This window comes from Zingiber officinale, chromosome 3B (assembly GCF_018446385.1).
Source record: "Zingiber officinale cultivar Zhangliang chromosome 3B, Zo_v1.1, whole genome shotgun sequence".
In the NCBI taxonomy this organism is placed as follows: domain Eukaryota; kingdom Viridiplantae; phylum Streptophyta; class Magnoliopsida; order Zingiberales; family Zingiberaceae; genus Zingiber; species Zingiber officinale.
Window position 1 is genome coordinate 106,282,099 of NC_055991.1, and position 27,631 is coordinate 106,309,729.

At 34.0% G+C, this 27,631-nt stretch overlaps 1 protein-coding gene across 3 annotated transcripts in view; it reads right to left on the minus strand.

The window, feature by feature from the left end:
• The window catches only part of LOC121967228 (vacuolar protein sorting-associated protein 52 A-like), a 56,788-nt gene extending 29,767 nt beyond the window's left edge, over positions 1-27,021 (minus strand). Inside the window, exons 1-11 of one of the 3 annotated variants that reach the window (XM_042517323.1) lie at positions 26,573-27,021; positions 26,348-26,495; positions 25,762-25,825; positions 21,683-21,777; positions 20,594-20,651; positions 15,494-15,589; positions 11,727-11,828; positions 6,299-6,382; positions 5,428-5,508; positions 4,409-4,552; positions 2,196-2,287 (exon numbers count right to left, since the gene is read on the minus strand). In XM_042517323.1, the coding sequence (XP_042373257.1) occupies positions 2,196-2,287; positions 4,409-4,552; positions 5,428-5,508; positions 6,299-6,382; positions 11,727-11,828; positions 15,494-15,589; positions 20,594-20,651; positions 21,683-21,759 (734 nt within the window). In that variant the 5' untranslated portion in view covers positions 21,760-21,777; positions 25,762-25,825; positions 26,348-26,495; positions 26,573-27,021. Of the gene's footprint in view, positions 1-2,195; positions 2,288-4,408; positions 4,553-5,427; positions 5,509-6,298; positions 6,383-11,726; positions 11,829-15,493; positions 15,590-20,593; positions 20,652-21,682; positions 21,784-25,761; positions 25,826-26,347; positions 26,496-26,572 lie in introns of those variants that run through there. The other 2 variants (XM_042517322.1, XM_042517324.1) reach the window with 2 other exon arrangements.
• Positions 27,022-27,631: the final 610 nt, after the last annotated feature.

Sequence of the window (27,631 nt, forward strand, 5' to 3'; positions counted from 1 at the left end):
AAAATAAAAAATTCTACTTGACTAAATCAAATTTGAAAATTTTAGATTTAAATTTTTTTAATAAAAAAAAGGATAGTCCGATGCACGAAGCTCCCGCTATGCGAGGTCCCGGGGAAGGATCCATTGTACACAGCTTTACCCTACTTTTTGCAAGAGGATGTTTCCAAGAATTTATATATATATATAAAAAAAAAAAATTTGATCTATTTAGTAACATCATTGTACTTATTATATATCTCTGCTAAAATGAATTAAAAATAGTAAAAGAAAAAAAACTATTGTTTAGATTTAGTCGAATAAATTTTTATTTAATTAATATGTTGTCAAATCTAGTTTTTTCATCGCCCGCTCAATGACCTTTCAAGTGAAACTCCGTTTAAGATTTGGTGAAGTATTTTAACTAGACAACGATTAGAGACAAATGGATTCAAACCAAGCTCGTATTGGATTTCTATGAATAGTTTAGAACTGAATCAAGTTTATACATATATAAATTGAGTTTAATCATAGTCACTTAGGTAGTTGTATTTTTAAAAGGTTAAGGATTATCCTATCCTACTTTCACTTTCTTTTTCTTTGCTTTTCTTTTTTCCTTCCCAATCCCAATTCCTCTCTACATCTTCCTCTCCACACCTGTCAATGTCTATTGTGCCTTTCAATTGATCACCGTCACTTCCCGTTGCAACTGATCGCTTCCATTGCCTACTGCCTATAATCGTCATTGCCCACCTGCTATCTGGTGCTCCTCTTTTTTCCCCTCTTTCATTTCCACAACACTCCTCTCCTTTATTCTCCTTTCTCTCCCTCGATCTCTTTTTCTACCCTCTTATTTCCTTTATGCCACTGTGTTGAAGCCATCTTAATGTCGGTTAGCGAAATGGTAAATTTGACCGATGCTGACTGACACAGCCTAGTACCAGAACCCATGGATAAGCCTATAAATTCTCAATGATCCTCGTGGTTGTGATCAGCTTGTCTTGTGACAAATCATTTATCTTACCATTATTAAACTCAACATACCATATAAAATGGACTAATTACTCAATATATGTTGTCTCAGATGATTGGGTGGGTTTATTGAAACTCATTGATGCATTAAAAATTCTGGAAAAGGACTTCTATAAAGGAAGATACGAAATTTACATGCGAAGTTGTATGTTGTTGCAAAATAATACTATGATGGCCTTGTTAATGATGGAAAACTAATATTAGTATACTGTTCGCAGAAATTGGTCACTTGAAAGAGTAAAAGGTTTCCATTCTAGAGTCTAGGTTGACTTTTGTGCTATGAATCAAATTTTGCTTGTGAGATATGATGGTTGAATGCCTTGATAGATGAGTTTGGTGTTGGATCTCCAAGTCTATGGTTATACATTGAGATAAGAAGGAAACCACCTACATTGCTAAATAGAATGAGTGCTCATTTCATTTCATTTGTGATTTAGTTATTTCAAAGGCTGTGATTCCCTGCATTAAGGCCAACTTATAGATAAATATACTAATTCTTTGGGAGCTTCTCAATTTTCATAATTATATAACAAACTAGGAAAATTAATATCTATAATCCAGCTTATAGGAGTTAAGAGTATCCAGGCTCCCTTCAATGATTAAATCATTTTTTTTCCGGATCCAACAACATAAATGCTCAGTATGATATTGCATGATTGTTGTGTTGGGTTCAATCACTCGATGGAAGAGCCAAAGAAAAACCAAATCCATATATTGCACTGCATCAATTCTTCTGTAGAAGACCTATGTTTATTCATTCATGAAAGCATATGAATTACATCGATAAGTATCCAATGTGAGTAGCATATACTTAAATTTTTAAAAGATCTAAAGACTCTGAGGCACATTTTAACAAGTTAGCACATAAATTAAATGCTTTGGACAGAGTTCAAATAGTGTGAATTCCCGTGGTGTAAATGCAAGCATTTTCTTGGTAGCTATACCAGTTCTAACCAAGGAATGGTAATTTAGAAACACCATGGGCCCAATAACCTTGCACCATTTTTCCATAAAAATAATTTATCAAAGTCAAACATAAAAGTGCTGAAACAGGGATAAGATATTTTGGCATATAAATAATATATCCAACAAACTAAAAAAAATTAACAAATGCCACATAATTTGCATACAGATAGATTTAGAACCATATGTTTTATAGGTAAAAAAACTTACTAAGAACAACTTACTTATACTTTAGAAGAACACTTTGTTGTAGAATCTGAATATTTGTCTTCGGTTTTCTTAATGCATAAAATTTCTGGGTAATAAACTCAAACACCTTCAAGAAGAAGTTCAAAAATATCAATGATTTAGACAGTACACTTACATGTGTAGCAAACTAACTTGAATATTGTGAAAGATATTCCTAAATGAAACAGTTTGCCAGTTTCATAACCAGAAATTTGAACTCTTTGCAAATAAACTCTCAACCTCTAATACTTGGTTTTCTCTCTTCATTTGCCCCTTTCTGTTCCCATGCCAAACTCTAATACTTTGAGTCAACATCCAACATTATTGATTACGTTAAAACTTTTAGACACAACAATGTCAGCCACATCCAAACTAATGTTGGATCATTTCCAAGTCAATTAACATAGCTCCAAGATGAAGCCTTCAAGAACTTTACTTTGTATTCAGCATCAGAATCAGAAAAGGTTCGCCAACCTAAGAGATTATTGCACAGGAGTATTTATGAGAATTATTTTGCCACAAATATGGTTGATAATAATGACAACAAATTTGATGGGTTATGATAAGTTAATCACATATTTGTAGACACTAAAATTACTTGGAATTTGAGGCAATAGAAGATGACTTCAATTTATAGCCAATCAGTCGATTGGAGAGTATTTCTAGTCAACAAGAAGCGGGCAAAATATGGTTATTGGATAACTTATTAAATAAGTTATTAGGGAGATTTGTGTCAAAAACTTTGCACAAAGATATGCCAACTCTGCTATGAACACTTGATCAAATGCTAAAAGTCTCTAAGGCTTTCAATCAAAGTGGAAGGCTTCAATTCAAGCTCTTAGTAATCTCCATGTCACTTCAATTTTGCATTTATAAGCTTTAAAAGTGTAAAGCAAACTATAAACAACATAGGTCGGAATTGTAAGACAGCTCCATGAAGGAGCAATCTCTAGTGGATATTCAAGTATGATGCAATGAGCGTGTTATAGGCCATGGATTAGCGTGTCTTTTGCTTTTATTTCCACTGCAATTACTATTTGACATCATCACCCTTGAGTATATATATATATAAACACACAAGCATTTTATGTTGTGTACCCACGTTGCGCACTCATGCTGCTCGACTCAAATGAGCAACTTTTTTTTATTTTTTTGCTTATTTTTTTTAGCTTACGGTTATGCCATTTAGGATTTTGCCTTTAGGGTTTAGGGGTTTGGTTATAGTATTAGGCACGCACAAAATTTCAAACCAAAAAAAGCGAGCTTTCCACCCAAGACAAACAAAACCAATGTAAAGGAAAATGGAAAAAGATTTTCTCAGCATTTTGCTTCCCTCCAATTTTCCTCCAAAGAAAATGGAAATTTCAATTAGAAAATTGTTTATGACATTTTACTTCCCGTTTTCATTTCTCCATAGGAAACACACCCTAAAATCCTAAATGAAAAGGAATCAACAGTAAGTACTATTGAGAAAATTATTAGGCATATCCTCAAAGTAGTTTCGCTCTACCTTTACAAAGATATCTTGATTGTCCTTTTTACATTTACATCCTTTAGTTTAGTATATTTACAGGCAAAATACTATATTTACAAAAAAAACATTCAGCATTTATGATCCATGAATGCAGTAATATCTGTTCCAATTCAATTGGCCAAGGATTTCATTATGTATTTCCTCCATATAGACCTCTTCATAATATCCATATAAAAATGCTGTAAATTTCAAAATCCAGCCTAATGTTCATCTACCAAGTAAATATGGCGTGTTCTTATGTGATTCCATAATCATCCAACACTTCAATTGACACAAATAGCCCACAAGTCCCTCTTACACTCGGCCTACATCTGATAGGAGAGTAGAATCAAGTTTTGTATCAACTGTCTCTCTCTCTCATATGAAATTATTCAGGTATTGCAATCTTCATATGCAATTTAGAATATACACTTTACAAAAACATGGAATCAATAAACCAATAGAGCATAGTTTTAGGTGATTCAATTCAATAGCTAGAAATCAAATAAAAGTGTTGGATAGTTTCAGAAATCTAATGGAGCGAACATACCAGGAATGCAGCATCATGAAAATGCTGGAGAAAACTTGTTAATATGATAAACTCAACAATAAAACACATATTGCAGACTGCCACTTTGATAATTAGAACACCAACTTGAAATATAAAACATGAAAATGAAATATCGATGTGCAAACCTTGGCAACAGCCTTTTGCCTTAGCCTTTCTAGCTCAGGTTGAATGTCTTTAAGAGCTTTGGAACCTTTGACCATAGAGTCAACTTCAAGGAATTTCAGTTTTTTGCTCAGCAATTCTAGAGTCCTGAGGTATTCTTCATTAACCTGCACCATTTAGTAATATATAGTTGTTAAATGCCTAGACCACTCTTAGCTAGTAAGTTTTAGGAACCTATCGCCTATCAGGTGGATAACCTAGAAATATACCAAATATAGTCATATAGACTTTTACTAACCATAGATTCTAGAACACCATATAAAATAGATATTATATTGATTCACAGTTGCATAAAATATTAATTTTGTGTATAGGACTGAAAAAACAACCAGTCACATTATAGCATTTCTGGGAGGGATGGTGACTACTAATACAAACTGAATGTCTGCTTTTCCAAAAACAAAATGTCTTGGTTTATCGCATAAAAACTACAGATATCATCACTGTCAAATTGTAGAGCTATATTTATCCAACTGTTTGTAGTATGCCATATGGTTTGTTATCCGTCATTGAACTCTAATGCATTATACAAAACTTCAATAAACCTCAAAAAGTTTGACTTGCCATACAATCATTACTGTTGAGCTTCTTTATACGACAGATTAACCAACAAGGTGATATAATATCACCGCCTTGGAGGGGAAAAAACAAAGATTCAACATAGCATAGAAATTTCGATGAACCTCAAAGAAGCATCTTGTCAAAAATTCATTGTTATTGCCCTGTCAGGCTTCTTTGTGAGATAGATTATCCACTGAGCCAACATTGTATGACTGTTTCATAGATAGAAGGATAGATATGTAACTTCAAAAAATTTGGTTGAAGTACTTCATTAAGATCCATTTAGGTATGAATGCATAATCATCATACAAAAAATCCAACAACAATTGACATAGGACAAGATATGCTTTCATGTCATATCAATTCGTTATATCAGAGTATGTTAATAATAAGGTTAAAAAAATGTCTAACCACCTCTTACCTCCCCATCAATCAAAGTGTCGATCATCCTTGGGGGAACAATAATGTCTTCTACAAATTTAGAAAGTTTAGATTCCGCTCCCTGTAACCGTAGAAGCATATCTTAGAGACATAAAAAAGTAAAAGTTTACTAGACTATTTAGCTATTAGTTAAATGAAATGTAGAACAGCATGATAAGTTGGTTGCTAGACATGGCTTTCAAGAGGCACAAAGGATAAAATTCAAGAGGATAGAAGGACATGGTGATCCAAAGACCGAAAGTAGAAATCTTGCCTGGACCATTCTGTATGTGCTGTCAAATTGAATTGGTAAAGCAATACCCTAAGAAGCTGAAATTTTAGTATGCTCTCAGGAAGCTAATAACAAAGTGATGGATATTTGTTCTTCTATAGAAGAGAAACTGTCTGGAGAGGACTAACAACTGAATATCTGTTTCACATTTTACTAAATTTCAGCCAAGGATCTGATTCTGAGGATAGTGTCTTGAAAAAGTGGGTTTTAGATTATAAGCAGCACACATATTCAGTTATGTTAGGCCAGGGGCTGAAGTATAAGAATGTATAATATTTTTGCAAATGAACAGATATTAGATCCTTGATAGTCAGTTTTTATGATCGCATGTAAAGCTGATGGCCTGTAAATAGGAAGTATTGTTTACATCCTCCATTTGCAAATTAAAACTTCCTCGCCATTATGTAAAGATGTAGACAAAAAAAAAGAGAGAAAATATATTATGACTAATTGTGAGTCAAAATGCAAATGAGAGATTATGTTTCTTAAATTAAGAAAGGATAACCATCAAAGAATAAATTGTTTGATCACATATTGAAATGAAAATCCAATTCAACACAAGTACAAAAAATGTCCATACCTTTCTATTCTTCAGCTTCAGACCCATGTCCATTGATTTCTCTTGAAGACTTTTTATCTCTGAGCTTATTGAACCAATTTCTGCCTACCATAAAATGTTCTAAATCAGTAAAGATACAAAATCAAGAACAAAATTGAATAAAGACCAACAAATTCTTAACTCGGTAACAGAATTAAGATATTAAATAGATCAACCAAAGCCTTTCCTTGGAATTAGTGGATGAATAAAGGAAGCAAACTAATCTTGAGCGTCACAATATCCATACACATGAATAGAAATTTTGCTGAAGGCTGTTTTTCTTCCAAAAGAAGTTTCACATGCAAAAAGTACCTGAATAAATGCTATTTTACTTTATCATACAGAGAACTAGCATTTTGCATGACTACTACTATAATGTTTGAATCAGCAGGCACTTCTGAGCTATTACATATGGGATGTGTAGAAGAAACTCTCAATCATTTACCAAACAAGAATTAATCTGTGTTATATATTGTCCATTCCATGATATAAAATAATGTGTCCTGTCACGGGCAGAATTTTTCATTCCACCTACGGATCAGCGTCCGTGCAATTGCGAAGGCAAACGAAACATTGTGGCACCCTCCATCAGGTCTCAGAGGAAGCCGTGAAGTCACGGCGTCCTTTTTTATTTTTTTTCCTTTTTTATTTTTTATTATTAATTTAAATTCCTCCCCTTAATTTAAATTTATTTCTTTGTTCCTTTCTCTCTTAATTTTTTTTTCTCTTTATCCGTTAATTTTTTTCCACCTCCATCTATCCGCAAGGTATTAAAAATTTCTAATATATTGTTAGGAACATATTGTTAAGAAAATAAATATAATATAATTGCTAACCTTATAAAATATTTTACTATATATATATATATATATATATATATATATATATATGGTTTAATTTTAAACTAACCAAATTAAATTAAATTTAAACCTACTTGATCCCATCATGTCTACTTGGTGGACTTCAACTAATAACCCTAATTGACTTTTACTCAATAAACATCAAATATTTTATGAGATAATATCAATACTCCAATTCAACATTCAATGTTTCAAATATAACTCAATAATAATCATCGATAACAATCAAATATTAATAAAAATATTTTTTCAATTAATATATTTGTATTTAAAAAGTATCGATATCGTATCAAGATGGTACGATATGGTATAGAAATCATATCTGGACATAAATCGAAACTTTAGTATAGCTCAAAAATTTAAACCTTGGTCCATTCCCCACAAAATAAAATCATAAATGCATAAATAGATGATATAAGAATAAAGAAATAGAGAGCAATAGGAGACTAAAGGGAGAGTAATAAGCAAGATTCTTATGTACATGAATCACTAACGGGGACATCCTAAATAATATTCTAGAAGATATTTCACGAAATATTCCAAAAATTCAACACACCCCCTCAAGTTGGTGAATCAATATTACAAACTTAGCTATAGATAGACCCTTTGTAAGTGCATCAATAAGGTGATTGCTCAATGAAACGTAAGGTGTACTAACTAAATCAGCATCAATCTGTAGTTTAATGAAGCACATATTAATCTCAATCAGTTTAATGCTATGTGTTTTACTAAATTGTGGGCAATGCTTACGTTTAACTTGTCATTTTACTTCCCCATCTAAGTTTATTCTCCTTGTTGTCTATGTGAATGATATTATTATAATTGATGATGATTTTACAAGAATGAAAGTCTATCTCCATCAACACTTTCAGACATGAGATATTTTCTTGTTACAGAGGTGGCTCACTCAGGACAGAACATTTACATCTCCTAGTGGAAATATGTGTTTGATATGCTTGAGGAAATTAGCATGTTGTGAGCTAAACTAATAGATCCTAATGTCAAATTGTTTTCAGGACAAGAGGATTTATTGACTAATCCATGAAAGTACTAGTCATTGAAAAACTGAAATACCTCACCATTCCATGGCCAAATATTATTTCCAATAAAATGATATGTTCCTTAAGGTCTCATGCAATGATCAATTGAAAGCAACCTTGACAATTTTACTACAGCTGAAGAATGCTATACGGAAAGATCTCATATAACAAAAATTTAAAATTAAGGTCACCTTTAGGTTATGGGTACACTAGTATTGACTAGGCAAATCTACCACAAATAGGAGATCCACATCAAGCTATGTTCTTTCGGTATTTTCGGAGATAAGTTCCTAAAGATTCAATAAAATTGTATTATGAGAACCAAACTATCATGCATATGACCTCAAATCTAGTGTTCTATACTAGAAACAAAATAAAAAAAATACAAAGATTAATTGGAAGTGCCTCAAAGAGAAAGAACAATTCAATGAAGTTGTCACATAATTTGTTTGATAAGTTAGCAGATTTACTATATCCTCATTCAGAGATCCTTGAACCAAGTATATTTATAACAAAACTAGATTTTTCATTATATCTTTGAGCCAGCTTAAGGGGAAGTGTTAGGGACAAAATAAAATACTAAGACCTATTTGTAAATACACTATATTATAGGGACTAAAATGTAACATGAATGTTATGAATAATATATTTAGGTAGAAGAGAGATACCGAGCAAATTTAGCTAAATTTTTCCCCTTCCTCCAACTTGTTTTGAATCTTTGAAGTAAAAAACTAAGGTTCCATTTACTTGGGGTGATTTTGGTGGTTTTTATAGGAAGGAATCCAATTTCAAGGGAATCCAAGCAGAAATTGACACAAGGGAGAATAGTGATTATCCTGCAAACTGTATTAATTCCGTTGGTTCGAACATGAACGTTAGAAACAATCTTCTACAATCTGTTGATCCAAAAGAATACCAGGAAACAAGGAAACAAGGAACAGGAAATAAACGACACAGCCGAAAATATTATTCAACCCAAAACTAACTCAAAAACAACCAAATCAATGTTTAAATAGACTCAAACCCTAACCCTGTGAAAAGACAAAAATAGACAAAATTGTTTGGATCCTCCTGCATCGATCGTCCCGTGTTGAAAAAACTCATCCTCAAGTTTAGAGTATTATCATGTGGTAGCCCATGAGGAAGATCATCTAGCATCAACTCAGCAATTGTTTATTGTGGACAGATGAGTGCTAGATATAATCTAACATGTTTGACTATTGAAAAATTCAAAAGCCTTCTTCACTTCTAAATCTACTTGCATGCTAGTCCAAATAATATTAGCCTTCTTCACATCAATAGTGAGAGTGAATTCAGGATGTGTCAAGAATTCTACTACTTGTGGGCTCTCAATGTAAACACAAAGCGCACAATCATTATGTTGAAGCACACGTGTGGTTGGAAGGGACTCCTTAGTAGAAGCACAAAGATTCCTTAATGCAAGTTGTTACTTGTATTTTTTGAATTCCTGAATAAAATAATTTTCTAGTGTATGGCACCAAGCTGTGAGCCTTACAGAAAGTTGTTTGCTCTCCCTGACGCCAAACAAGAAATTGCGAGTGCATTCTTCCCTATAATATAGATCCTAAGTTGGTGAAAAGCTTATAGCTGCTACAAGTTTCCCATTGGGCACGAACAGAAAAGGTGTCACCTTGAAATTTGGATTATCACTATGTTGTAAAGCAGTTCATTTATTATAATCTGTACATTGCATATCATGCATAAAAGTATTAACAATGGACTCAACAAACTCATCACTTTCAAATCTGGATTCTTCGTTGTCATCATCCTCTTCTTCCAAGACATCTTCATCAAATTGTTATCATCAATCTCATGCTCGTCATGATCTGTGTCGGGATGATAGATTTAATGAACTTCATCCTCCTCTAAGTCATTATTATCTTCATCATCGTCATCAATTTCTTCTCCCTCATCCCCTGACATAGTTTCATCAATGGATTCATCGACTTCCTCACCACTACCTTCAGTGTCCTCCGTAAAATCATCAACCAATCTCACACCCCACCTCAACGCGACATCGTTGAAACAAAGTCTGAGTGTAGCCAAAGGGAAGTAAGTGGCTCTTCATCTTCTCCCAATCGGTGATCTTGGCCTTGCCCTATCCATTACGTAATCGTTGCAACTGCTCCCACCGCGCCTATGCTCGGCCCTTGAGTTTGACGGCAACCAACTTTACTTTCACATGATTGGGTGCTTCCTTGTAATCAAAGATCCTCTCTACTTCGTTAAGCCAATTAATGAATTCCTCAATCCATAATGTAGCAAAAACTTGAGAAGATCAATTGGAAACCCGATATCTCCATATCATTCCTCTCGACCACGGCTTTCGCAATTGCGATAGGAGTATTCAAAAGTGAAAGCAAAGTTAAGATAAGGGAACTTACGACCTTTAAGATCTTGCGCCACTAGACATCTATTAACCCACTTGTCTCTATAGATCTTCAAGTATCTCGTCTTGAATGTTACGATCACGATGACCTACTTGTCACGACCACGATGACCATCCATGGGATCTAAAGGCTTTGACACCAACTAACGTCAAGTACAATAGCAATTATCCTACAAGCTATACGTTGGTTCAAACACAAACGTCAAAAACAATCTTCTAAAATATGTTGATTCAGAAGAATACAAGAAATAGGGAAAAGAAAAATAAAAGGCAAGGCTGAAAATATTATTCATCCAAAAACTAACTCAAAAACAACTAAATAGATGTTTAAATAGACTCAAACTCTAACCACAAAAATACCCCTAACAGAAATGATAAAATTGTTCGAACTCTCCTACATCATAAATCCCTTGATTGCTTGGGCTAAAGCAGGTAGTGAAGGACCCTCTAACACTTGGAAATAAATAAATTTTTGCTATGTTTCCTTTCTCTTCCATCCTTCCATGAATCCACTATTCCCTTTCTCTTTAATTCCTTTCTTTCAATTTACATGTAACATGACCTAAAAGTAAAGCATAAATTCTCACTACCATCTCACTCGTATCAAGAAAGACATCACATTCCTTTCCATCGTGAGATAAGGAATGGCAAAGGATTGCCACGTCATCACCTCACATCTGTGGTATCTTCTTCAGCACTTCCTTGAAACACCAATTCCTTGCTTGTTTGTACTTTTTGAGAGTCAATCCCAAGAACCACAGTTTTAACAGGAAATTGTAATGACTAATAATAAGTAATCAGTTAAGTCTTCCTAATTTAATAATTTTTCATGACAAAAGGGGTTGGTACAAGTCAATCAGCTAACGGTCTACTACAGATAACAAAAAATTTTATAACCAGAAAAGCATCATTAATCTGATATTAACTGTGGAAATCAGAATGTCATGTATATTTCAAAGTGCTTATCACCACAGAAAGATAACACACAGAAAAAATTAACAAAAATCAACCTATCTCCAGAAAGAGGTCTGTACAAGATATTTATTAACCCCACAAGGTCTTCCAATAATCCTACAGCTCAACTAGGAAAACATTCGTACCTGAAAGCCACTAAGAATTGTTTCCATTTGAGATAGGATGATGTCACAATCACGAATTTGATCATGTAGTAAAACTAAGTTATCACTCTCAGCAATATAATCCTGAAACAACACAAAAGATACAGACAACTCAAGAATTGCAATCAGAAAAAAAAAAATTAGCAACTAAATGGCATAATTAATGGTCCTGATGCAGATAATGACTGTTAATGAAGGCATCTATGCTAACACAGTGGACAGCACAAAATATACATGCACAAATACAAGGGCTATGTAACCAGATTGTATGCAGTAAGGCACAAGGTAGCAAAGTCAGAATGCGACAACTAGTAAATCAACAGCTTCTATGCAGAATTAGGAGCTTTAAATTATTAGGAAAAAGAGTGCAGATAATAGCATGGTTCTAAAACATTTAGGGACTCAAGCAAATTTTATCAATCCAGATAAACACCGGGAACTCAGAAAGATTGCAACCAACCAAATTGACATGAGATAAGCAAGCTCAATGCTCAAAAATTCTCCCGAGAGAGAGAGAAGATCTCTTCTCCAGTTCAGTTACGTCCTCCAGTTCAATGCTACCAGCAATTCCAGCACCTCCTCATTACACAGAGAAGGATGACACGAATGGACTGTGCACTTCCTTCCAGTGCAAGGAAAGTGCAATAGATGTAGGCTATATTATGATATAATGTGGTAAATGCATGCCTATCCCATGTCTATATTGTGATATTGTGCGAAAGGCACAATTTTCAGTGACATACATTCAAAGTGTTGGTGACATTTGCATGAATTCAAATTCATTTCTAGCTTAATTTTCCATTAGAAGAAAGAAGATTATTATAGCAAACAAAAAAAAACTACATTTACAATCCAGTAGATTTGAGCTCAAAAGGGGCTGAAATACGTGAGGTCAAGTTGTATTGCAAGAAAATTAGCCACCAAATCCACTGAAAACTTCCTTTTATAGCCCCATTGAATAATAACATTTACAAAAGGGAGATGGTCCAAAGACAGCAGAAAAGAAAGAATTCAACCTCAAAAGCAGGTAGTTGAACAAGTATTATACCAGAGCACATTAATGAGAAAGGCCAACAAATGGAAGATTAGGTAATCAAGGATGGCAGCAGGTAGCAGTCATGAGAAACAATTAGTGGCAAAAAATGGGAATGAACAAAGTGCTTTAAAATTGCAGCACAATGTCACAAACGAATTAGTTAGTCCAACAAAGTCCTGCTTATCAAATCCATACACCAATAATTCTATTAACATAATTACTTATTTACTTTGATACTACTCTCGGGCTAGACCATAGATACTATCAATATCCAACTTGTTACATAAACTAGAAAAAGCTCTCATAAGCAAAAATATAAACTAGACAATATAAACTAAAACATGGGCGCGAAAATGAAAACACAAAGCTTTGGAAATAATTGGTAGAGCATGCAGTTGATGTTCCCTTCAATCCTAGATCAACGCACATCCAAAAAAATGTTTGTCCTCATACAGAGCATTATATAACAAAGTGAATAAAAATAGAGAGGATTAAGTGAAACAAGGATGAAGAGAGATTAGAAGAATAAATCTCTCTAAGTGGGTTTTTCCTAAAATGACAAAAGGAAAGGCTAGCTGACATGTAATTAACTAACAGAAAAGGAAAGAACTCTAGGGTCTTCGAGGAAAGACGATACTTATCTTGACCCTTTACTAGAAATAGCAAACTAAGAACAGGATTTTTTATATGTCCATGTATTAACTAGCAAGATTGAGAACACAGATTCATGCTCTGCTAGAAACAGCAAACTGACAATATGACATTTCTCTGTTGACCTCTTTACCGGATAGAACAAGATGTACAGAAAAAAAGAAGCAAAACACTGTTGAAAAAAAAACTGCAGTGCAGAAACACAATGAACAAGGTACAAGATTTCAAACAATGACCATGTCTGTATGTATTGAAACTAATAAATAAGCTACATAAGAAAATAGAAACTTTATATCTAAGATACCAATATAGGACTAAACCCTCTGCACTAATGACCATATTAGCTCAATACCTTTAAATATATATTCAGCTTGGACAAATTTATATTCAACCATGTGTATATATCAAGGTTTAAAATTTCGACCCGTGCCAAGGTTTCGGTCCTGAGGCCGGAACGATATGGTTTCGGTACTGTATCGTGCCGTACTGATATAGTTTCGGTATTTTTTAAATATAAAATATATTAATTAAAAACTAAAATATTTAACATAAATATTTAAAAAATAAACAAGATAAAAAATAATCTTTTAAAAAAGGAAAAGATATGAAAATAGATAAATAAATAAATAAAAATTTTATTATAATTTTTAAATTAAAATAAATAAAATATAAAATTAATTAGATAATTTTATTAGGGTTTAATAAAGTCTCTTTAGATTATCTCCACCATAACTAGGAGTTGATTAAAAAAAATTAACCTAAGTTTAATTTTAAAAAATCTGAAATCCGACACCACTCGCAAGCCAGCACGACTTCGGCGTTGTCGCAGGGTTGCGCGACCGGCCATGGCCGCGAGGATTGCATGATTCCTTTGGCGCGACCACGTTGGTCGTGCGACCCCTCTGCAGTGACCGCAGGGTCGCACGATGTCTCCACGGCGGCAGCGAAAGGGTTATGCGACCTCTCCGCTATTGTTGCAGAGCGACCCCTCTGCTGTGACGCGCAACACGTCGCACCTGTCGTGGATCTAGTGTCGGGGTCGTGCCGATGCCAATCTCCGAGCGGAACGAGACGTTTGCCGGTTTCGATCGTTTCGGCACGGCACTTTAAACCATGGTATATATATTGCAACTAAAAAAATAAGACAAGTTTACAAAGTAATTTTCTCAAATTCAAGCTCAATCTTTATCCTCTATACAGTCCTAAAATATTAAAGCCGAAAAGATTTTACACAAGATGGGAAAGAAACTGCCTTCTTATGTTGCCACTCTCAATACTAAGCCTAAGATAATATTTTCTTAAGTATATCTCATCCTATTAGAGAAAATATGCACTTTCAATGTTGTCACTCTCAATGCTTTAGCCTAAGATAATATTTTCTTAACAATGTCATTCATCTTGGACAAATTTATATGCAACCATGTTTATATATATTGCAACTAATAAATAAGATAAATTTACAAAACAGTAATTTCCTCGAATTCAAGCTCAATCTGCATTCCCTACAGAGTCCTATAAATGTCAAAGAGGAAAAGATTTTTACACAAGATGGAAACGAAACCTCCTTATGTTGTCACTCTCAATGCAATAGCCTAAGATAATATTTTCTTAACTGTATCTCTGCCTATTAGAGAAAATATGTCAAACTTCCATTTACAAAAAAAAAAAAAATCATCCCTTATATATAGCAAGCCAAAAATATAGTTTCTTTACGTATATGAACATTAATAATTTTTAATAAAATCCATGTTACTGATCTTTCACCAAAAAAGGCAGCCCGATGCACGAAGCTCCCACCATGCTGGGTCCCGGGGAAGGATCCATTGTACGCAGCCTTACCCAGCTTTTTACAATAGACTGTTTCAGGATTCGAACCCGTGACTTTTGGTCACATGGCAACAACTTTATCATTGCGCCAAGGCTCCCCTTCATCTTTCACCAATATATATATATATATATATATATAACCAGATCATCAATTTTTTTTCAAATATTTCTTACTCCATAAAATTCACTTTAAAAATCACAAGGCTTATAAAGCTCTGCAAGCAAATACACCAACCTGAATCGAGTCCAATTCAACTTGGCGTACATTGTTCTCAACACCTTTTGTGTATTCTCGTAGCTTTGTGCCCTTAGAAAGTATATTGGCGACTTCCTGTAGAACAGTCAATTATGAACACTTAATATAATTTTATGTAGCTAAAGGAAAAAAAAAAAGTAGAATTATAAATATTTAGCTAAAGGGAAAGGAAAGCTCACAAACAAGCATAAATAAATTTAATTCAGAAAAGGAACAACTCACAGATGATACTATAATCTAGGTAATTGACCCTAATACAAACAAATGCTATACAGCCAGACAATAGACTAATATTCAGATTGCTGTACAATCGACCACTCAATATATTTTTGCAAGAATATTCCAATTTGTTTTGAGGAAAGTGCATTTATTTGTCCAAATTCTTAATCATCACGATTAAGGGTGGGCACAGATCATTCTGGGACAGAGTTTAAAAAAAAAACCAAACTGCTTTGATCAGGGACAGAACTCAGAACCATCTTCATAAAGAAAAAATAGGATGAAAATAAAAAGATAGGATAAAATTTTTTTAAAAAATCTCGATCTTTTTATTTGCAGAGCAGATTTTAGGTTTTTCATTTTCCAGGTTTTACTGGGTTTTTCAAGATTTTATCAGGTTTTTCTGGTTTTTATACAACTGAATGAACTTATGGTTCTGCAAATATTATATTATAGCTTATGGGTAGATTATTATATTGACTCAAATCTCTGTTTGCCTCTACCTATCTTAAACTCGTGTTAGATTTAACCTAGACAGGTGCATTTGAACCAGCACCCTATCAGAGGAGAGGGTTGCCCTAAGGGTTTAACTGGCAGCAGCTTTGTTCAAAACCATTTTATGAGCCTTCTCATTTAATGGCCACCATTTCTCTAACAGCTGCTATCTCAAACTCATAAAGTGATATCATGGTTTCAAAAAAGTTTGGTAGCATCAGCCAAAGATTCATAAATCATTGTACATTATTTTTCATGAAACCCTTTTTGATAAATCTCATTTCCTTGAAGTGGTTCAAATTGGGTTTTTAGGTTTATACAAGCCCAAACTTGAACTTAAACATGTCATAGCTGAAACGTGATTCAAATTGGTTTTTGGGGATCATGACAGGCATGTCAGCTTTTTGCATACACCTCCTAATTACTATATATTCAGAAAGTAAATGTGCCCTTAGTGGATTCAGATTTATGTTAGATTCAATATTTCAAATGCTACTTTAACTAAACTAAATGTTAGGCACAATCAAACATAGATATGACATTTACTCTAACAACAATAACCGAGCCTTATCTCACTAGGTGGGGTCAACTATATAGATCATTTTACGCCATTGAGCTCTATCTTCTACTATATCATCTTATATACTTAAATAAATTTTATCGTATTTTATTGTTGCTAACCAAGTCTTTTTTTTGTCTATCTCCTTGTCCTCGTTTGATATGTATGTTTATCATAGTTTCACATTGTCTAACTGGAGCATTTATTTGGCGTCCAATACATGTCCGTACCATCTTAAGCATGTCTCTTTTCCCTCAATAGATACAACTCCGATTTTCTCTCTAATCCTTTCATTTCTTATTTTGTGCATTCTCGTATGTCCACACATCCACTTTAACATCGTCATCTCTACAATTCTCATCTTTTGCTCATATGCTAGAGTCATAACTCAACATTCAACTTCATATAACATAGCAAGTCTAACTACGATTTTGTAAAACTTTCTTAAGTTTTAGAGATACTTTACGATCACATAAAACACCCGACACTTTCCTCCATTCAACCATCCTGCTTGTATTAAGACATCTCTCTCAATCCCTCTATCAAAAATGATCATAAATATTTAAAGCTCTCAGTTCGGACAACTCATCATCTCCTATTTTAACAATTGCCTCATTACATCGAATATTACTAAACTTAAATTTCATATATTCTGTCTTTATTCTTCTAAGCCTAAAACTTTTTCCTTTTAGTTTTTCCCACCAAAATTCTAGTTTAGCGTTTACTCCTTCATGTTTCATCCACCAAAATAATATCATCTACAAATAACATGCACCACGGTACTATGTCTTGAATGTGTGTAGTGAATTCCTCTATAATTAGTGTAAAAAGATAGAGACTTAGAGTTGATCCTTGATATAACCCTCTGTTGTTACATCCTTGTACATATCTTTAATTAGTTCAATATATATTATGCTAGCACCTCTCTTTTTAAAATACTCCATATAATTTCACTTGGAACTCTATCATAAACTTTTTCTAATTCAATGAATATCATGTGTAGATCTTGTTTTTGCTCCCGATATTTTCTAATTAGTTGTCTAAAAAAAATATATAGCTTCTATTGTCGACCTTCTAGGCATGAACCTAAATTAATTTTCGATCACCGTGGTCTCCTTCCTTAATCTTTTTTCTATTACTTTTTCCCAAAATTTCATGGTATGACTCATTTGTTTATTACCTCTATTGATTGCATAATTTTATACGTCTCCCTTATTCCTATATAAGGGAGCTAGAGTACTTGTCCTCCATTGATCAAGCATTTTTTTTTTGCTTTCAATATTATGTTAAATAATTCTGTAAGTCATTCAATACCTTATTTCCCAAGGCACTTTCATACCTCTATCAAAATATCATCTGGTCCAACGGCTTTTTCATTATACATCTTATTTAAAACAAGGTAGATCCACTACCTTAACAGTCCCCTTAGTGTCAGCCTCACGATATGGAGGGAGGTAAATGCAGATATATCGTGAGGTAAATGCAGATACATAGGGCATAGGCATATAGTAGGGTAAACTCCAGGTCGTCAATTCCTAAGAATCGACCCCTGGTCATTATGCTAGAGATATCATACATCCACCGTCTGCACTACGCCCTAGGAGACTGTGCATCACATTTAAAGCTTGTTTCTACTTCTGAAGTTTGAATTCTGTAATAAAAATTTAAATTCCTATACTCAATTGACCTACTTAAATTACCTAAATTAAGTTGGTCATCTAAAGCTTCATTAAAAAGTTGATGAAAATAGCTCTTCCACCGCTCTTTTATTTCTCCATCATTTACTATTACCCTATTACATTCATCTTTAATACATTTTATTTAGATAAGATCTTTTGTCTTCTTTTCTCTCACTTTAGTTATTTTATAAAAGTCTCTTTCCCCTTATTTTATATACAATTTTTGATATAATAATATAATCGTTCAAAAGTTTCATTCTTTGCTTCATTCACTACTTTCTTAGCCTCTTTCTTAGCTATTGTATTTTTTTAAAATTTTCCTCGTTCTTACAAAAATATAATTCATTATAAACTATTTGTTTTTTCTTCACTTTCTCTTATACTTTCTCATTCCACCACTAAGATTCCTTATTTAGTGGTGCATAACTCACAATATACTCTTAACTATTATTTTCAACTTTATACTATTTTATCCCATGTCATATTAGAGTCACCATATATTTCACCTAATACTTATATTCCCACCTTCTCCTTAAATATACTTTGCTTCTCATCCTTAACTTCCACCATTAATTATAGGAGTCGTATATATTTTCTTTCTATTGATATTATACTTGAGGTGTATATCCAACACTACTAGCCTATGTTGGGTAGTTAAACTTTATGATCTTGCAATCTTTACAAATCTTTCCATCCTTCTTCTAAACCATAAAAAAAGTCAATTTGCAATTTATTATTCTCACCTTTGAACATAACTAAGTATTTTTCTCTTATCTTAAAAAATATATTAACTAATATAAGGTCATATGCTATTATAAAATCTAATATAGTTTTCCCTTCTTCATTTCTCGTTCCAAACCCATAATCCCCATGTACCTTCTCATATTCCTCATTTTTCACTCTGACATATCCATTTAGATCACCTCCTATTAAAAACATTTCATTTGGTGAAATATTTTGTAATACTTCATCTAAGTCTTTCCAAAATCTTGATTTGGTAGTTTCATCTAATTCTACTTGCGGTGTATATATGTTAATTATGTTTATAGTTTCTTTTGTTACCATAACTTAAAACTCGAGTTCTTTATCATCTTTACCTTCTCGTCTACCCATTTTGTCTCTTTTATACATAAAATACTAATTTTTCTCCTAATCATCGTATCTACTACCTCCATTGATTTGAGGATTGCTATGTTTTATGTTGCAAATCTTATACTATTAGTTTTTCTATCATATTTGTTTTTATCCAATCTATGGTGTGAGAACTCTTGCATATTTAACACTACACTCAAGTTCTTATGAAGATATAACAGTCCTTGCCAATCCGTTACAGTCGGGCCCTGTAATGTAAAATCTTGCATATTTAGCATTACACCCGAGTTCTGGAGATGTGGTGATCCTTGTCGAGATGTTACAGTCAAACCCTGCAACGCATTCCTTTTGGGGAACAACCTACCATTAGTACAATAGTTTAATAGATCCATTTATTGAACATTTGTCATAGTTTTAACGCTGACTAGTAACATAACGCAACCCTCCTCCTTTATCCGGGCTTGAGATCGGCTATGACTGGTTCATTATGAGTGGAGTTGATATGACATTTACTCTATTGACAAAAAAAACATAAGCAACAAAATTCAATTGGCATGATGCAATAAACTGTAACTTAATATGGATCTGGTTTCTGAGTGTTTTTCTACTGTTTTTACGAATATATGTGTCAAGTGTAAAAATACTTTCGTATGAACAGGAAAGAGTTTGGAAACGTAGCTTTTGGTAACAAACACAATAGCATGTTCAATTGAAATTACTTTAACTTATACATTATAGACAAAAAAAAAGAAACAACCAAGCTTTCTGTAAAATTAAAAGGAGATTTAAAAAGGCTATGTAAAACTACAAACATTTTACAAAGCTCACAAATTTTTCTAAATCAACTACAAACATTTTACAAAAATCATGAACCACTAACAATCAAAGAAATATAGCAAAAGGCAGTACAATTGAGATGGCCCTAACAACTTATCATGTTTATAACGAAATGTATAAATCAGGATCTCACTATCCTACAGCCCCATATTCCAAAGTATTTAATTCTTAAAGTTTTAAGATGAAGGTGATAGTTACTTTGTCATTCTTGCATTCTTCAAGTTCTTCTTGCAATCCCTCCAAAGAAATATCATCACTGAACATAAGAAATAATATTTAATCATAGAATGGAACTCTAATCAAGTCAAGAGGCACAAGTTCAAGGTAAGCTTAACATGGAACACCATAATTTAATAAAAGAAATGGATCTCTAACAAAGAGGAACATCTTCAGGATAAGTTTAACATAGTAGATCATAACTTACAAAACACCACATGCTCAAGCCAGACAGGAAATTAATTAATCAAAAACTACATATCACGAGGAAATTAGAGTTGTGTGATCATGTGAGGAGTTTGGTACCGTAACAAACAGGTGAAATCAATTTCAACATTATAACCTTATCAGTTCACACACTAAATTCAGCCTCATTGGTTTTATTCAAGAATATGTGCAATCCTTTAACATCAAGAAAATATCTCCACTACTTTCTTATATGAGCCACAAGTTACTCAGCTTTTGAGTTCCTAACTTCAAATTTAAGAAAAAATTGAGGCCAAAGTTCAAAATTTCTCCTATTTCAGTCACTGGCTATGCTCTTCAACTGCTAACATTGTTTTCATCCATCTTTGAGTTCCTAGCTTCAGATAAGAGCAAAATTTGTAAAGTTAAAGATTTCCTATTCAGTTGTTGGCTATACCATGCTAGACCTAGTCCTAAACTTTTAATTATGACCATTGAAAACTCCGAAAGTGGTGTAATTTAAGACAAAAGCATAGCATTTAGATACTCAAATGATAATTAGGAAATGCAATAAAGAAAAAATTAAGCAGATTAACTAAGCTCTAAAAAATATGTATATATTAAGGAGATAAATGAAGACTGAGCAATCTATATATCTAACATGCAAGCACCAAAGTGCATGGATGGTTATGTGAAAGGCAAATTGATTTTAAAGTAATTTGAAATAAGTTTTAAAATGACCAATATAGCTCATCATATCTAGCATACAAATACAATAACTATGCTTTTAATTATTCTCAAAAGATGTCCAAGAAACATTCACATCAACCAAAAAAGTTATAGGTTTGAAATACTCTAATGAGAGAAAGGATATTTTCAAAAAACCTGCTTGCATCTTCATCTAAAGTCAACTCCCCAACAAACAATCCCAAGTCAAACGTTTCTTTATCGGTGTCTTGCATTTTGACGCTTATTTCAGCCTGCATCGAAGTGTCCAAAAAATGGAAACATAATCATTACGAGGTGTACAAATAGCTGAAAAAATAAGTTCCAAACAGTCTGACTGTGGCTGATTGATTGGCATGAGAATAACAGAAACAGAAAAGGGGAAAAAAAACAGGGAGGAAATACAAAAACACGCCTTTATAGAACTTTAAAAAAATAGTCGGTTATTTTTTTTTTATTAGTAGACAAAATATTTTAGCATTTTCAGAATCTATAACTTGTACAGGTTTCCATTAATTGTATGTGTAGAAAAGGAAAACATATATCTCAATTCACTTTTCTATCAAATACATCCGTATTTATATACATAAGACTCCTATCAATTACTAATTACAATTAATCACAATCAAGCTAATCAATCACAATCCCCATAATTACGCTACCGTATTCAACACTCCTCCTCAAGGTAAAGCATATATGTCAATCATATCCAACTTATCATAAAGTTAGTCTTTTTTCTCCTAATGCTTTAGTGAAGACAGTGGACGACGATGTGAATGGAGTAGCAATTTTCTCGTGAATAAAGTGAGAGTCAAACTCAATATGTTTAATCCTCATAAAAAACTGGGTTACTTGCGATGTGAATAGCCGCTTGATTATCACAACACATAGAGAGTGGTTCATTGTAAGTGAATCTTAATTTTTCAAATAAATTCTTTAGCCATAGCATCTCAGTTACAGTATGAGTCATGGCTCTGTACTTAGCTTCGACAGTTGACCTAGCAACAGTAGTTTGTTTCTTACTTCGCCATATTACTAGATTTCCCCTACATAAGTGTGATATCCAGAAGTGGACCATCTGTCGCTCTTTGATCTAGGATAATGGGCATCAGAATAGGCTTCAATCTTTGGGTGTCCATTTCTCTTAAATGACAACTCTTTCCCCAAAGATTTCTTGATGTACTTATGAATCCTGATTGCAGTCAGTAAACTTGCTTAGGTTTATCCATAAAACGACTGACCATTCTCACTGCCAAGGAGATATCAGGTCTCGTTCCAGGTCTCATTCCAGTTAAGTCCACTAAGAGTCTAGCCATTAAAAGAATATCACCACAACTCTCAAAATTATGTCCATAAATGTCCTTTGACAAATATCGATAAAAGGTCGAACCCTCTGATTCAAAATATAGACTTCAAGACCTTGAGTAAATGATCACATGGTCAAGGTCTTGAGCTACTTGATGAAGACAATACTAGTTGAGTCGACTAACCATTGTCTTGTAACCCATCATACTACGATTGCTCCACCTGAGGTTCAGGAACCTCTACTGACGAGTCATACACACAAGGGTAAAGGAGCACTATTACTAAATAGTTGGTTGAAATAATTGTCAATCGACACTCTGCTCTTCGAAGATCATCATCTGATATTTCCACTGAGTAACAATTGGATCTCATAGGTGTTAACCAAAACACAACCTTCTCCCCATTATTGCAGATCATATATCTCTATGTACTATTGAGGATATCTAATCATATCTGATCTATCCATGAGCCAGGATCTCCCATAGAACAGCATTAGGCGAGTCGACTGACCATCGCCTTATAAATCATTATACTACCAAAAGATGTAGAGAAGTACTCTCTCTCAAAACACCTCAAAATAATCACCAAGTGATATCTGCATCTTCATTCCTAGTCACGTAAAAAGGATAAGCAGCTAACACCATCTTTTCTGCACCAGTACAAGTCATATGTCTGAATGTACTCTCCAATTTATATACCCTATAATGATTGTATCATATAAATGTTAAGCAACTGGCTCTACACTTTTTCACATCAGTGGGGTCATCTATCCGAATGTACCTTCTAGATCATCCAACCATACCCACAGTCCATGGTCAAAGTCCCCATGGAAAAGGATATATCAATCCTCTATACATTGGTCGAAGCGACAATGGTATACGGCTAATTTAGTCCTTTCTACGTCTGTACAAGTCATGTAGTCATATGTGTCTTTTAGGTTATCCAACCAAACACAAATAACCCAAGGGTAGGAAACTCCATATGGCAGAGTAAGTCAAAACTCTACTGACTCAACCAACAAGAGTAATCTACTAACCGAACCAACAGAGTAACTCAATCCTTGACCAAACCAACTATGTTAAATCGATCCTCTATTGACTGAACCAACAAGAGTAAACCAGTCCTCTACTACTGACCGAACCAACAAGAGTAAACCAGTCCTCTACTGGACGAACCAACAAGTGTATGTAACTCTAACTCTCGCCCAACTGGTAATAACAGAAGCTAGTACTACTGGTGGTAGGGTATGAAAAATTCTCTGAGATTGTAATCCCTGATCTCCAATAGGTCTAATAGACCTAAACATGTCATACATGCTACAAAGTACTAACAAAAGTATATAATAACAGTATACAAATCCTATAGCTTGGAGATGTCCTGTCACTGCCTAATCCCAAAACTCGAAAAGTCAAATCGAGAAAACAAATCATGAAAATCCAAAAACACCGAAAACAAGCCTCGTAAACCTGTGGCTCTGATACCAAATAAATTGTCACGCCCCGAGAGTAAAGTTGTCCGACGAAAATCGGACAACACCTCCCCTGTAATAGTGACAATTGAAACCTGAATACATAAACCGCTCGGCTATACAAGAATAAAATCTACAACCCACACTAGAATCAAAACACAACCACGCAAAATAATATACAGCCCACATGGGATCAAAAACACAGCAGAAGACATATGCAAAATATAAAAATAAACAACTGACTGTGAACCGGCCCAGCTTGACATAACAAGTACATAACCAAATAAAAGAATGTCATAAGTCCAAAAATTCACACAGTATATACATATTACAAGTATAAGAACAAAACCAACAATGCGAGAGGAAGCAATAACAAAAGAAATCGCTCGATATAGCATGGGACTAGCGGACAGGATCTCCAAACGACTCCATAAAATCCTCTACTTGCTCCTAGCGAAAGAAAAACCAGTTCAAGGGGTGGTGAGTGTGGGTGACATAGCGGGTAATAGACAGATAATGCATAAACGTAATATATATCTAGAGATTAAACGATATACAGTCTCATAGGGAGAGGTAACATGAACTACAATGATATCATAATAAATGCCCATATCTGAACTGATATACTAAGGAAGTAATAGAAAGTCAGGTGTAGTGAGGATCTACAATAGTACTGCTCATAACTACAAGGGTAACATGTGAGGCATACACATACTACTAATAAGAAAGCCAGTGTCGAAGCACATGCAACAGGTATATATCTCAATTATACGTAAACATATCACATGGATACAATAAAACAACAGCATAAGCAAGCATAATATCATATGAGTATGCACAGTATGATCACTCCCGCCCACCGCTCTGTACCATAATCCATGTATGGCCGAGAGGCCGGGAGGCCCGGGACAATGACAACTATACAACACTCCAGCCGCCACTACTCTCGAGTGACCGAGTGGACAGTTTGCATAGTAACTAACTAGTTATATAGCAATGGGGTCCCTACTGCTCGCAACTCCAATCGCCACTACCCATAAGTGGCCGAGTGAGAGCACGACAGGACAAGCGGCATCTGCTCCGGCTACCACTACCCATAAGTAGCCGAGTGTGTAGCGATGACCAACGACTCACTCAACCACAAGAGAGCATGCAATGATATGATGAGCAAGATGCAACAATCATCACATATATACATACAAATCAGCTATGCTATAATAAAATCAGCATGCTCAAAAAGGTATATGAAAAAAACAAAAATCAAAGCAAGTAAACATAGTATCTAATATCCGCTAAATATCATGGATGGCAACGAGAGACTATATAGATATGAATCCGATCATTTGATCAAGCAAGTAAGTATTAAACTCAAGAAAAATATGAATGGAGTCAGGTAAATACAGCAACTACCCAATATAGCTCATGCACTAAGATCAAAGTACTAAAGAGACAAAGCAGGAAGTACCCGTCTTTATCGTAGCTCGTATCAAATATCTTCCACGCTGAGATGCTCGTCTCAACTCAAAGTCCTGCATCAAAAGGTATAGTTTAGCTACTCTAACATGTATCATCTAGCTAAACTGAATCCCAAGACCAAATAGATAAACTGAATCCCAAATTAAATCAATCCGAAGTGGTCAACTAGGTTCCGATTGATCCAATCCTTAATCAATCCCAACTACTATATTCCAAACTCCAAGTCTGATACAAATCCAATTCAGAAAATGAAGTCAATATTGGATCCATCCACTATAGACAAGAAAACAGATCTCCCTAAATCAACTCCATCACATAACAATATTAGCCGTTTGTTAATTAATCCAATGATTCAATTAACGCACACGTAGTCATCTAAATCAAATCAATCCTCTAACTCTACCGTTAATCCTGCTTTCACTCCACCAATTGAAATCCAACATTTCCATTTAACAATTCATATTCAACTTATCCACTAAATAAATCAACCACCAAAGGATATCTGAAATCAAACCCCCATCCATTCCATAATCACATTAGGTTAGGCCAAACATGAAACAATTCTAACAACTCACCCAAATCTAGCGACACCTCCGTAGACACTCAGGCTGGAGAAGCTGCTGCTGGAAATTATGGCCAGAGTTAGGTGGAGCTACTGCCCTCTGTGTCAATAACGCACTTGCTGGCTGGAATTCAGCAAGTTTGTAGAGCTACCGATCGGATCTGCAACCAATATGCAAATCAGATGAGTACCATAGCCATCTATCAGATAGGAAAGAAACGGAGATAAAGATGCTCACCATACTCTCTTGTGAACGGAGGAAAGAATCTGGCGGTTGCAATTCAGATCCGGCACTCTAAACAACGGCGGTGCTAGGTCAAATGGGTGGTGCCGACTCGGAGCAATGAAGGATAGCGACGCTGCCAGGTTAGGCTCGGCACCGTGAGTGGATGACGGTGGCGGCGGTCATGGATCGGGAAGAGAGAGTTCGGCTGGCGGTGGATCAGGAGCTAGGGCACAGCCGGGGGAAGTGACGGCAGCGGAGCGGCAGCGTCCAACGATCGGGTAGCGCGGCGAGATCGCAAGAGAGGAGGGCGACGTCAGGGAAGATCGGAGAGAACCGATCGGGGACTGCACAGGCGGTCGAGACGAGATGGCGGCTGCGGCGACGGCACCGCGTTCGCGCGTGAGGAAACGGCGATGAATGGAGGAAGGAAGGGGAATCGGTGGGGGAGGAGTTAGGAATAGGATACTTAGTTAAACTCGGTTCTTTCCTTAAAATTATTTCTACAATAATATTTATTATTTAATTATTAAATTTTACATTATATTAATTAATAAAATAATTTAATTTAATTTAATTTAATTAATTTAAATTAAAATATTAATTAGGTTAAATTAAATTAAAATATTAATTAAAGTTAAATTAAATTCTAAATTAATATTAATCTAAATTCTTAATTTAAGTTAATGTATTAATTAAAGTTAAATTTTAATTAAATTGAGTTGAATTTAGTTTAACGTTTTAATTAAGTTGAGTTAATGTTATATTATTAATTAAATTAATTTTAAGTTAACATTAAATTTTAATTAAATTGGATTTTTAATTAAGTTAAATTTTTAATTAAATTTAATTTTTTTAATTAATGTTAAATTTTTAATTAGGTTAGATTAAGATTTAATTTTTAATTAAAGTTCAATTTTTAATTAAGATTAAGTTAATTTTTAATAAAAAAATTGTGATTAATTTAAATTAAGTTAATTGAAGTTAATTAAGTTGAATTTTGGATTATTGATTAAAGTTGAATTAAGTTAATTAAAGTTTGAGTTTTTAATTAAAGTTAAGTAAAGTTAAGGT